Raw genomic sequence first — 13322 nt, forward strand, 5'->3', positions numbered from 1 at the left:
CATCAGCGTTGACTACATCTCTTTACTTGTTAAAACCGATGTCTTGTTTATTCTGTATTGTCGATCAACTACACTGAATACACCCGAACAATAAAACTCAAACGCTTGCAGAGTAATTGGTTGACCTCAAGACAGCCTGAACAAACAACATCACAATATATATATATATAATATATATATATATATATATATATATATATACATATATATATGTATATTTTTTATTTTTAGCTTCTTTATTTATATGCCTATGTATAATCTATTAGTAGAAACAGAAATATATAGATTATAGATGTATAAATTAATTATTATAATTTAATAAACGTGACATTTTCAACTACATGTATTCTCTCTCTTTTAATTTCCATCCATGGAACCTCTTCTTGTTTTCATAATTTGGATGTTTGCTATGTTGCACCTTAAACCCCCTCCCCATAGATGGTTATAAATTGTTCATGACTCTTTCCCCCCTTCCCAATAATATCTGAGTGTTTCTCCAGTACTGGTTACAACTAGGTGTTGGTTCACTAAAAAGTCAGTATTTCATAAGATTGTTATTCAAAATTTGACAAATTACATTACATTGCATTAAGAAATGGTTAATCTATAAATTTTGATATTTTGAACTCATAAGGTGCTAGGGAAATATTGAAATTGTAAAAAATGTGTGAAATTACTACCCAAAATGACGGCTTTTGATGTAACACGGAACACCATGGTATGATTGAATTAATATCGTACTAAAACCAAGGGGCATAAAACTTCCATCTTTGTTGGGATATGTTAACAAGATCCTCATATTTCAATGTCATTATTTAGTTTTTCTCAAGGTTATCAAAATATTGATTAAACACGGCCACAAAAATGTGTTTGAAGCGCATCGCGATGTGTCCCACTTTAATACGGAATTACAATCCTCTATGAATTGTAAACAAGAAATAAATAATATGCTCAACATTGCATTTCTGTTACAACAAGCATTAAAGATTTCTTTTAAAGTATTTTTTTTTGTTAAAAGCTTTCTAAACATGCATAACGAGCTTAAAATAGGTCGAGGTGTCCCAAATGAAGCCCTGTGCTGCGTGTGTTAAGAATGGGATTATTTTTCCCACGAAACTACTTTTTATGAATGATAGTTCTTTTGAGCATCACAGGTATTGTGTAGAACAAAAGAAGTGCCGTTTCCGCTGGAAATACTAGCGTAGTAATTAACAGGAGTACTTAAACAATAGCGTGTCCCACAATTAACCATTGATGCGCCTCAAGCGTCGACACGATCAATCGCCGGCAATCTTGCACAAAAACCTCATTTAATCTGTTTTTTGTGATCTTTTGTGAATCAACAACCCATCGGGTACGTAGATATTTCATTATTCTACTGATTGATTGCAATATCCTAATCGAAGTGTTTTTTTATTACGAGGTTACTAAATTTAACCATTCAATCATGACGTCACGAGAAGCATCTTGAATACAATTTAGTCTTAAATCGTAAAGTTAATCAATTTTAAAGCCTGTTACTAAACAAAAAGTTTATATTTCTAAAACAATTATGTTGATGTAATAGTAGACGTGTATAGGGATTTAAAATAATTAATTTGTTTTTATTTTGAGAAGAAAATTGGATTAGGCGTTGAGGCACTCCATGGGACCCCGTGTTGGTGTAGCGTCTAATGCGAGTTCAGGATTTAAGTTTTCTGTATTCATGGAAAATTTCAATTAAGATTAAATGATTTTAATATATAGTAGAGTCACTATTGCGGAGCAGGCATGTTTGCGGAACAGCTCATCGAAATTAGTTAAAATCTACTTTATTTAGAAATTTTCTGCTAAAATACTGTAACGGTACTGCGAATGGTCCATTTCTCTACATTTCCAATATAAGGGTTTTCCTTTCACAGCAGAAAATTAATTTTGACTCTAGGTTAAAGTTGACAGGTGTGGAATCGTCCATTATTTTTCACGTACCAGGAGAACCGCATAGGTCAGGGCTTAAGACTTTTTAAAAATGATAATGACACATCACCTGCATGATACACCTATATTTCGGTTTATAAATGGATGTGGAAAAACTTCATTTCATAGCCATCTACCAGTAATTTAATTTTTAAAAAATCGGGAGGTGTTTACCCAGTTTTTACCTTTTTAAAGATAGTCACAATTGTGGAACACTATAGATGTCATTTATTTGACCTGCGCATTTAGCTTAATATTTACATAGTGATTTAGATTATCGGAATTTAAATATGAGTTTGTATTAGTATACATAATTTAAAAACATTTAGAGAATAAAATGGCATATAATATATAATTTATGATTACCAGACGTCCAGCAAAAAGAGGACAAATCATAATATCAAATAATATCATATAGGCCTATATAATATAATATAACAAAAAAGAATTAAAGAATAGTGGAAAATAAAATCTTGAAAGGAAAATCAGGGTAGTGTGACGTCAATTAATTAAAGAGGTAAAGGATCAAAAAGTGACAATGTGTTGTCTTAAGCTTTAATAAAATAAAACTAATGTAAAAGATAAGGAGTTCAAGTATTATATTAGACTAATAAATATATGCTTTATATAGGCGTTGTTCCGACATTTTTCCAGTGTTCCGCAATTGTGACTTCTTAAAAAATCCTGTTCCGTAATTGTGACTGACCATATCTCAGTCGATTTGAATGTAAAATTTAAATATCTGTTGAAAAACTAAACAATGCGTCTATTTTTATCGGAAAATGGATGGGCAATGCCTAGATACTTTTAGTTTTTCCATAGTTCTAACCATTACGGAGCAAAAAATTGAAAACTAAAAGTAGCTGCAAACTGTTCCGCAATAGTGACTCTACTCTATGTAATAAACTATTTTCATAATCATTTTAAATGAATATTTTTTTTGTTGACATCTTTCATTTTATATTTTTAGTAATTTTACTTTACATCGTTTGGGGCATTTCAGTGGACACTACTCCGTTTGTTTACAAATGGTGTCCTAGTTTGCGTCTGTTAAGTCCAAATAGATTTTAGTGATATTTTGTTAAAGATTTTACAGTGTCAGATAATATTAGCTACATCTAAAAGAAATAAAGCGGTACTGTTTAAGAAATATTAAATAATTAAAATTTACTTATTACTGTAAATAAGATTTAGACTTAAATTTGATCTTTCGTTTGAGGCGCATCTCTGACACTTGTCTTTAAAACTTTAAATAGCTAAACTCTAGATCTAGAAATATAGACTGACTAGACCTCTAGACCTAATTTACTCTACATCTAGATCTAATTATGTAATTCATTATCTAGATTTACTCTAGATCTAGACCTAGATCTAATTATGTAATTCATTATATTATAGCTAGATTTACTCTTGATCTAGACCTAGAGTAGAGTACAAGAGTCTAGATCTAATTCAATATCTAGATTTAGATCTAAACTAGATTATTAGATTAGAAATCATTAGATCTTTTATGAATCTAGACTAGTGACTCTAGACTAGGTCATTAGTGACTAGATTTAGAATCTAATATATATTTTTCTTTAAATTGACAAGTATCTAGAAAATTATCTAGATCTATATTATAGACCTATTCTATATTAAAATGTAGATTGTATCTAAACCAAAGTTTGGTTTAACCTGCACTTAATTTCCATTGTATTGTTTATACAGTATATTCAATTATATTGTATTCAGTTCTTTCAGTCTACCACTGAATGATTATAACTTAAGTTAATATAATTAACAGTACTAGTCCTATACTATTGATTGAGTCTATCCCTATCAAGCAATTATGGGCATTACTAGACTAGATTTAAATAATGCACCAATATATAATATATGTTATGAAAGTTATTAGTATATATAATAGATCTATTTATTTAGATACTTATACATTTTTATAAATTACAGATTTCAGTAATGGAGTATCTGTTAGAGTTTCAAGGCGTCTACAAGCCAAGAAAGACTCTAAATTTACAAACATCAAAGCCTGAGTCTCTAACACGTGTTGCTGTTTTAGAGCGGAGAGAAAAGGAAAGGTTGAGAAAAGCTGCATACAGGGCCTAATTAAGCCCACATGAAAAAGCTTGGATAAACAGAAAACACAAAGAAAGAAAACAGCAAGCTAATAGTCCACTTAATGTCATCTCAGCAGAGGTTGGTGAATCACTAGGTACTGGATTCCAGACTCCAGTGGCAAAAAGAATGGCTGTTTCAAGGGCTTTGATGAAATTGCCTAGGTCACCCAAGAAATATGCTGCAGTTTTTGATGGTCTCACACAAATATGCTCCCCAAGAAAAAGTAAAGCTGTCCATGACATATGCTTTCTGCACCTACCTGAGAGAAGAAAGCTCATCTTTCTAAACAACAATAAAGAAAGTATCAAAACCTAACTACACTCCACCAGCAAAAAAAAAAGTCAGATGTCTAGTGCTCATAGACAAGTACACTGCAGTATCCTTAGTAAGTACAACAAACTCAGAGGTTGTGCTACTCATTTCTAACATTTTGGTCTTCCAAAGTTTTATGTCCAAGTGCAAATCAGAACAAATTGCAAGAAAAAAAACTAAGTGATTGCATTGCACAAAATGCCTTGGAAACAATATTCATTTTTTACAGTAGAGAGGATGTCTCAAGAACTGATCCCTCTCAATCATCTGTTAGTGCTCAAACAGGAAAACGTTTCATGCAAAAGCTACTTAACATAAGTTGAAGTCTTGCTTATGTGAGTTCTGTTTGAAGATTTTTCTTTATATAGAGGGCATTAATAAAAAAGGACACAGAGAGCTGACATTTAAAAATCCAGCTTCATCACTCAACTTTACTCTATGCCCTAGAACTAATGCCAATTGTTTTCATAAGCTGCAGTGCATTGAAAGATCATGTAGCAACTGTGGTGTGGATTTAATTAACAAGTATTGAGCCTTTAAAAAATTGCACGGATGAATTAGCAAAGTGGAGTATAGTATATGGTCAAAGATGATGGATGAGTATGTTCAGAGTGATGGTACACTGTGAAAGGTAACAAAGTGGCAACCAGTAAATAAAGAAGGATCTTTCAATGACCTAGTGAGAGGTATTACACCTAACACTATTGCTTACAGAAATAGAAGCTGTTTCTGCTTTCCATGCAGAAATTCATATGGCAGTCAGTGCCTGCATGATGAAATATGTGGATCTTGGAAGGTATTCAAACTTCAGAAAAAAAATGGTAAGTACCTTGTATTTATTTATTTTTAAATAGCACTTTACAATTATCTGAGAAAAAACATTATTCATTTTAAAATTACCTAATTGATTTCTAAATGAAATTGTTTCTTTTTCTTCAGTAGTGCAATCTCAGTCAAATCTTAAAGACTCTTTGGATGTCAGTCCCATATGCTCAAATTCAAAGGTAAGGAGCTTTTACATATAAACATTTTTAAAATTTTCATTGAATCTTATGTTACCTGTATTGTATAAGTTGTTTTTTAATAATATACCCTGCTAAATAATTTTAGACTCATTTTAGAAATTAAGTATTTCAGCCCCATGTTGTTGTTTTTTTCAGGCCCAAACAAATTCCTTCACTAATCAAAAGTACATTATAAATAGCTGTGTGATTGTCAAGTATGGGGAAATATTCTATCCAGGTATAATTTTTTGCACTGTGTACCTTTTAATTTCAATAAACAAGTTCAAAGTATGTTTTAGATTGAAGTATTAACTTTTCAACATTGCTGGTAATTTTTTCTAACAGGAGTTGTGATAGAAGTCCTGGATGATCAGCGCAGAAATAATTTTTTAAAAAGGCACAGAAATAAAAAATATATTTGTATATCCAGAGGTGCAGGACATACAGTTAGTGTATGCAGATATGATTGTTACTGAAGTGATGTTGATACCAAACGGCAATAGTTTGAGAGTGGAATGTTTTGATTTCTGAATTTGTCAAATAAAATTTGTGTACAGTTTTATGCCTTTTCTTTTCTTTCTTTTTTTTTCTTCAAACCTTTTTCTGTGTTAAAACTAACAAGAGATAAAAAATATATATTTGTCAATAGTTTAAAATAATAATGATCATTCACTTGTGCACAGATAAGACTTCTTCTTCTTCTAGCCAGCTTTATTGCTGCTGAGCTGTGAGCTCTTTTGCAGACTGTGCCAAGGAAAAAAAGTGTGCTGTTTTCTTCAGTTGTTCAGCACTGCCGTACAGGGTGTTGGTTATGTTGGGCTGTAGTGGAAGTAGGGTCTGCCTAAGGTGGATTAGGGACAGGCATTCAAAGAGGATATGGTTTACGGTTTCAAAGGGGTGGGCGCAGTGTCTGCAAAGGGGTAGTTGTGTGGAGTTTATTTTGTTCAGGTGGTAATTTAATAGTGGTGTGTGTCCTGTTCTTACTTGGATTGTTCTTTGCGGGGGAGGAAGTTAATACTGTCCAGTTTGTTAGGCGTAGTCATTTCTCTGTACATGGCTCTGCCTGTGTTTCCTGATGCCCATTGGTTGAGCCACTCCTCTTTGTGATTGTTGACTAACATTGACCTTAGGGTGAGGTAGTTAACAGGTCTATCTGGTTGTTCCATAGATGAACCTGCCTTTGATAGCTTATCTGCCTTTTCATTTCCCATGATGCCAATGTGTCCAGGGATCCACTGTAGTGTGATATTGATATTTAATTTTGATATCATCTGGTGGATTATCACAATGAGTGTTGTCAACTCTCTTGGGCTGTTTGAGTTGCTGCTGTTAAGTGCTTGCAGAGTAGATTGGGAGTCTGTAAAGACAACAATATCTGATGGTGGTTGCACTCTTTCATATAATTTGTTTTCCACTGTCTGTAGTGCTATGGTAATTGCCTCAATTTCGGCTTGGAAGTTTGAGCAGTAATCGCCACAGTGTGCGCTTATCTCAAAGTGTTTATTTTTAGGGAAGACCAGGAAGGCACCAAGACCAGCATTGATGGTAGCTTTGAAAGCCGATCCGTCTGTATAAATATGGATAGCTGTTTTTTGATAGCTTTCGATTGTTTCAAGCGTGCCTACTTTGAGCTCCAGTGGATTTGATTCTTTTGTTAAGGTGTTATTTAGTAAATGTGTTTTGATGGTTGGTTGTTTGTAGTTTAGTCCGGGTGTAATGTTTGAAAACCTGGTAATTTTTTCTCTGTTATTGGGTAGGTGGTGTTTTAGGGCTAGTTCATCAGTAAGTTGGATCAGAGTCCTTTAATTTTTTGGTTGTTTTTCCTATTTCTCTGTGTTAGTAATTTGTTTGGATGATCGTCCTCCAACCTTCTGTATCTCTCAATAGCTTCTAATGCTGCTCTGTTGCGCCTTAACTTGAGAGGTTCAATATTGGAGTCTATTTCACAGGCTGCTGTGGGAGTAGTTCTCATACCTCCACTAATTAGCCGCAAGGCTTGGTTTTGGATTGTATCTAATAATGATTGATAGGTTTTGTTGGCAGCTACTTGTATGGAGAGACAGTTATCCATTACAGATCTGACATATCCAGTGTATAACTGTCTTAAGGTTTTCTTTTCAGCTCCCCAGGATGTTCCTGCTATGTGTTTTATTATGTTTAATCTTTGTGATGCCTTTTCTTTTAAATCTGCCATAAAGTGTTTTAGAGACAGTCTTTGATCTAGTTTTACACCAAGATATGTTGGATTTTCTTCTTTATTTATTGGCTGAGAGTCTATTTTTAGGATGTAGTTTCTTTTTGCTGTTGCTAAATATTGAATAAACTGACTTTTCTTTGTTTATTTCCATTTTCCATAATTTTGAATATGTGGAGATAGTTGTGAGGGCTCTATTTAGTTTGGATCTAGTCAGCACTGGATATTTCTCTGTAGTCCAAATTAAAAGGTCATCTACATAAAGTGCCTTATTGACCGAAATGAGGTCTGGGAGGTCATTCATGAAGATTAGAAAGAGAGTGCAGCTAAGGGCTGAACCTTGTGGTAGTCCTTCTTCCAAACTTTTTTTACTAGAGATGGCACCTTCGAATCGGGTTTGGATGGTTCTGTTTTTTAAGAATGCCCTGATCCAGCTGTACATTTTTCCATTATGGGTTTGAGTTGCCAGGGGGACTTATCTAAAATTGGACAGGCGCAGTCCCAAAACATAGATTTTTGCTCCAACCATAAACACAAATGAATTACAAACAAAAAAAATGATGCATTCGGTGAATGAGAATTTGATGAGGTGTTCGAAATATAAGAGCTAACTCTATATCTAGTAATATATATATGTATATGTATATATATATATGTAGTAGCTGGTAAAAAAAAACGGAAGTGCGGAAGTAAAAAACGACAGATAATTTAGAGATCGCCTTTTTGATGTTTTTTCACACAGGCTGCACTTGGAAATTAAATGTGAAATGTGAGAGGTTTTAAAAAAGTGCTATCAACTTTAGAAAATGGCCTATTTAATGCTTAATTAAGTTCAGGAAAATAATCAAACATTTTTTTTTAATGCTAGATATCATGCCTGGCAATAATTCTACCAAGTTTTATCGCGCTACGTCATATCACTAAGTTGAAAATACAGTTAGCATTGTACCCTATGGGATTTACAGTTACAGAAATTTCTTAAAAAACATAAAACCACTTCAGGCCATATATTATGCATATATTCAAATAGTTTTTGTGTACTAAAAAATGTGCATGAGTTTTAAAAGCGCATTTGAAAAAAAAATTGTTTCAGACTATTTTGATCACAATTTTTTAAATATTTTGTTTTTTTCTGACATCACTACGCCCCTATTTTGTCCACACTACTCTGACATTGTAGCTCAAGACCTGATAATTTGTTTATTTCCTTCAATATTTACATTCTTAACAAGTAAAGATAAATGAAATCAGCTTTGTCAGATAGAAATTTACTACTAATACTAGATCTATATTAAATTTCTTATTTTAATTTAATAAGTAGATCTATCATCTACAAAACTAGACTTCATCTTTGAACTTTTGACCTGGGGGTGTGTCTCGCCCAGCCAAGCTCTCCTCTCACTTGTTCCATTGTGCTCAATGTTAGATCAAAATGCCACAAAAAAATCATAACTTTCTCTAACTGTTAAATTTATAAGCCATTGGAAAGTTCTGTTAAAGTATTTTTATGATATACTAAATAGATCTCTGTTTCATGTGTTTAAAACCAATACCTAACGCATTTACTTGATGTGAAGAGATATTAATAAAAGGAAAGGGGGAGATATAGAATGTAGATATGGTATTGTAAAATTAAAATGTCTTTGGCAGGTAATAAGGGGGGGGGGGGGAACAGTCAAGACACTGTATCAATAAATCATCAATAATTGATTGACCATTAAAATGTGATGTCAGCCTCAAATGCAGAGTCAGTTGTGCTTCTAGATCTAGACATGTGGCGCAGGGTCTAGAAAATTATTTTTTTTTACACAAAGCTCATGATGCGCTACAAAGACACTTCTTTAAAACAGATAATAATGTCATCACTAATGGATAAAATAATAATAATAACACACAAACACTCTCTTATTCTGACTACACCCCCTTTCCCTGGCTTCTCCTTACACAATTTCACTTTCTAACATTCACACATTTTCAGTGCAAGTAACAAATTTCAAGACAATCCAAGAGCAGTCACCAGACTAAGACACAACAAAAAAGGGTCAATGATAGCGCAACACACAGGTGTAAACCAGACCATTAACACAAACCCCAAAACATTATTTGTTCAAGTTGTAGTGAGAAAAATGTTGAGGGGAAAGAGGGAGGAGCCAATTATTGATCGATCAAGTACCAATGGTCAAGCCGCTAATTAGGTCACAAACACTAAGCATGCTAGAAGTGTATTATATATATAGATAAGTTGTTTGTGTGTGTGTGAATGACAAATACTCAGCTTGCTCTAAAATACGCTTTTTGGGCAACCAGGTGGCTGGGGGGGGGGGGGGGCGCAGATTTATCTAGATCTATAGGTAACACAATTCACAAGCTACCATAGCTTTTTAACCCCCCCCCCCTTCCGAAAATATCTAGCACTGACTTTTGGGTCATTACATACACTGAGCTTGCTAGATACGTACAGCTGTTCCTTTTTTTTTTTTTAGGTCAACCAGGTAAACTGTTGTGTCCTCCAATATCTTGTGGATGGCGGGATTATTTATAGGTTACCAAAGCTTATTCGGCTCTCCCCCAAATAAATAATATATATATGGATTTTAAAAGGGCTTTATATCTCAAAATAGTTTAGGGCCTTTTCAAGACATTCAACTAAATAAGTATCAGTACAGTAATATGTCAGTAATGCGTTACTGGGCTTAGCACCTTACACTTCTGTACAGTCAGTTTTTAAGCAGAGGTGTGCAATATGTAACATAGGAAATTGACTAAGACCTGTCTGTCTTGACATGGCGTAAAAAGAAAATGATATAAATAACACAATTTTAAGATTATAGCACTTTTAAAACACCATACTCTTCCTGTGAAAGTTTCTTAAGATGTTCGATTCTTGAAGGTAGCAGTAAGCTCTTAAAAGCATCGATCTGACCCACTTTTAACATCAAATATAATTTTAACTATGAATAGTTATTTATACAAGAATTTATAAAACATATCTACTTTTATTTTAAGGCAAATGGATACAATCAGTTTTTACCTAAGGCCTAATCCTTGTGGAAATAAATTCAAACATAAAAAATGTCGGCGACTGAGCTTAACTTGTTCAATTGGCGTCAGTTACTCTACTAGAGTCTAGAGACTCTAGAATCTAGATCTAGGCAATCTAGCCTAGAATATAGAATATAATATTATATTAATATATTATAATATAAATTTAAATTATAATATATTATAATTAATCAACCATTTAGAATTTAGACCTAGAATCAAGAAAGTGTGTCCTAAGCCCTAAGTCTAAGCGGCTAAGATATTATAATTACATTAATAAAATTATTTTATATTTTTATACTATTTATACTATAGTTAGATCTAGATCTATATAAATTATAAACACATCTAGTAGACTTATAAATATCTAGACTCTAGTAACTAGATCTATATTAAAATTAATATAACTAAACTTCTAAAGTGACAAGTCTAAAGACTAACTAAAGACAGTTCCTTGTGTTGAGGTCAGGGTGCACCTGAGTTTATTGTTATTATTATTTATTTATTTTTTTAAATTTAAATTGTTATTTTATTTTGGTGTTGATTTGCTTGGAGCCATTTAAATTTAGGGGTAGAATAGAAATTACATCTAGAAGATTTAAAAAAAAAATTAAAAAGATATTAATTTACAATCTATTCTAGACTGACTAGACTAGTCACTAGGTCTAGGTGACTAGATAAACTAGATTTGTCTACGACTACGACTAAGATTTAGATCTAGTAAGATTAGAATCATTATCTTAAATTATCTAGACAGAGTTGACAGACTCACAGAGTCTAGATCTAGTTTAATTATTAAACTATTATTAATACTAATATTACTATCGTGTCTATAGCTTACCTTATTGTTTTCCAGAGCTGCTGCAGAGTGTGCTTCTTTTGCCGCAAAACAATGCTGGCACTTTGATTTATTAAACATATTAGGAACAAACTTTTGGCATTTTGACGCCATTTTTCTTTTTGTTCCAATCGAATTGACGATTTTACTGTCTTATTTAAATTATTATTTATAGATATAGATCGAAAAAGTCATCCATTGGAAAATTAGTGTGTTAATTTAATCATCTTAGTAGATCTGGCATCACACGATTTGATCTAGACATAGCGCATAAACCAGATCTATGCCAAAAAAAAAAAAAAAGAAAAACATTTAATTAGACGTCTAAGTAATGCGAATAATTAAACCTACGGACGGGTTTTACCTGCCCGTCCAACTCAGGTTGATGTTTACAGTAACACCCTATACGTAGATATAGCTGCCAACTACAAAATCTTTTTAATAATTAAAAAACAAAGTTTTTTTTTCGCGATGTGGCCTAAGTCATTTGAGTCTAGATCAAATGTAGGTCTGAATCTCTAGATCTGTATAATTTATTTATGTTTTTACATTTTTAAGATCTATATTTTTAATCATCATCATCATCATCATCAAACTCCATTAGAGTGAGGGCTTGAGAGGCTCAAATCCTCTCTTGTAAAAGCCCTGGACAGAAACCCTGCTGTCTTGCGTAGTGCATGAATGTCGCCATACAGGTCGAGAATTTTGGGTTTCCCAGACCTGTCGAGACGGAGATCAGCAAGTCTGGGGCAGTCAAACAGAATATGAGGCACGGTTTCCTCTTCTTCCCCGCAGCGAGGGCACCGTGAATCGAAATTTGGCCATAGCCGCGAGAAATATGAGCCAACAGGACAGTGGCCTGTCCTGCACTGTGCTATAATAGCTTGCTCAGGCCTGGACAGCCTCCACCACGGGGAAGTGCGGTCAGGGCGCCTCATGCGCTCCCAGACTCCACGGGCTTTTTGGGACTTGTGCCAGCACTCAAACCACTTTTCCATTTCTGTTTTTTTGTATTATAGCCAGGGCTTGATGAAAGCTTACAGCCTGATCAGTGGGTGGAATTTGCCCTCCCTGGTGGGCCAAAGAGTCTGCGATTGTGTTGCCAGTCACACCTATGTGACTCGGTACCCACTGCATTATTACAGGGGTGCCATAGCGTTGTTTGATGTTATGTGAAGCCATGATGACAGTGTTGATATTGGGGGGGGGGGGGCATGGTCCGGGGCTTTGCAAAGCATGTAGTACAGATTTTGAGTCAGTGACCACAACAATCTGTGTTGCCCTCAAATGTCCCTCGCCAAGTTGAGAGTCAATGACTTTTAAGGCTTCACAGACTGCCATGGTCTCCGCATCAAAACTGCAAACACTACCACATGGTCCAAAGATTTTGACTGTGTGAGAGCCAAGAAAGTTGATGTAGGCTCCATAGCCTGCTCTTCCAGAATCTATTGATGCCGATCCATCAGTGTATGCAAAAATAGCACTGGGCTTGAAGGTATTAATGGTCTCCAGAGCTAGGATTTGAAGGTCGTTAGATGAACGACTTTGCTTAGTGGCATTAGGGTCTACTAATTTCAAGCGTATGTCTGGGGTTGTTGGGCGACACCAAGGGGGAAGGGGATGAAAGCGTTGAATGTTTTGTCGGTTGGTGGAGAGGCCAGCTTCATCAGATAGTCTAGTGGCATGATGCATAAAAGACTGTATCTGGATACGTCTTCTGCATCTCCAACCATCCACTAGTTTTCTAGCTGGGAGGTATTCATCCAGCCTTTTATACCGCTCCCAGCAGGTCAGTACTGATCTTTCCCTCCTAAGGGTTAGTGGAGCTATATTAGCCATTATTTCAGCCGCATTCACT

At 34.3% G+C, this 13322-nt stretch overlaps 1 protein-coding gene and 1 long non-coding RNA gene across 7 annotated transcripts in view; one reads left to right on the plus strand and one right to left on the minus strand.

Annotated features, from left to right (window-relative positions):
- The window catches only part of LOC106055142 (golgin subfamily A member 4-like), a 60178-nt gene extending 48308 nt beyond the window's left edge, over window positions 1–11870 (minus strand). For all 5 annotated transcript variants that reach the window (XM_056020115.1, XM_056020117.1, XM_056020116.1 and 2 more), the window contains exon 1: window positions 11468–11870. In XM_056020115.1, the coding sequence (XP_055876090.1) occupies window positions 11468–11578 (111 nt within the window). In that variant the 5' untranslated portion in view covers window positions 11579–11870. The remainder of the gene's footprint in view (window positions 1–11467) is intronic.
- Window positions 5228–5949, plus strand: LOC129924568 (uncharacterized). 2 transcript variants are annotated; one of them, XR_008776555.1, is made up of 3 exons: window positions 5230–5390; window positions 5547–5628; window positions 5736–5949. It is a non-coding gene; the product is annotated as an uncharacterized LOC129924568 (long non-coding RNA). The 2 variants fall into 2 exon arrangements; XR_008776556.1 differs by having other exon boundaries at window positions 5228–5390; window positions 5547–5949.
- Window positions 11871–13322: the final 1452 nt, after the last annotated feature.

The sequence above is a fragment of the Biomphalaria glabrata genome, chromosome 2 (genome assembly GCF_947242115.1).
Source record: "Biomphalaria glabrata chromosome 2, xgBioGlab47.1, whole genome shotgun sequence".
Taxonomy (NCBI): domain Eukaryota; kingdom Metazoa; phylum Mollusca; class Gastropoda; family Planorbidae; genus Biomphalaria; species Biomphalaria glabrata.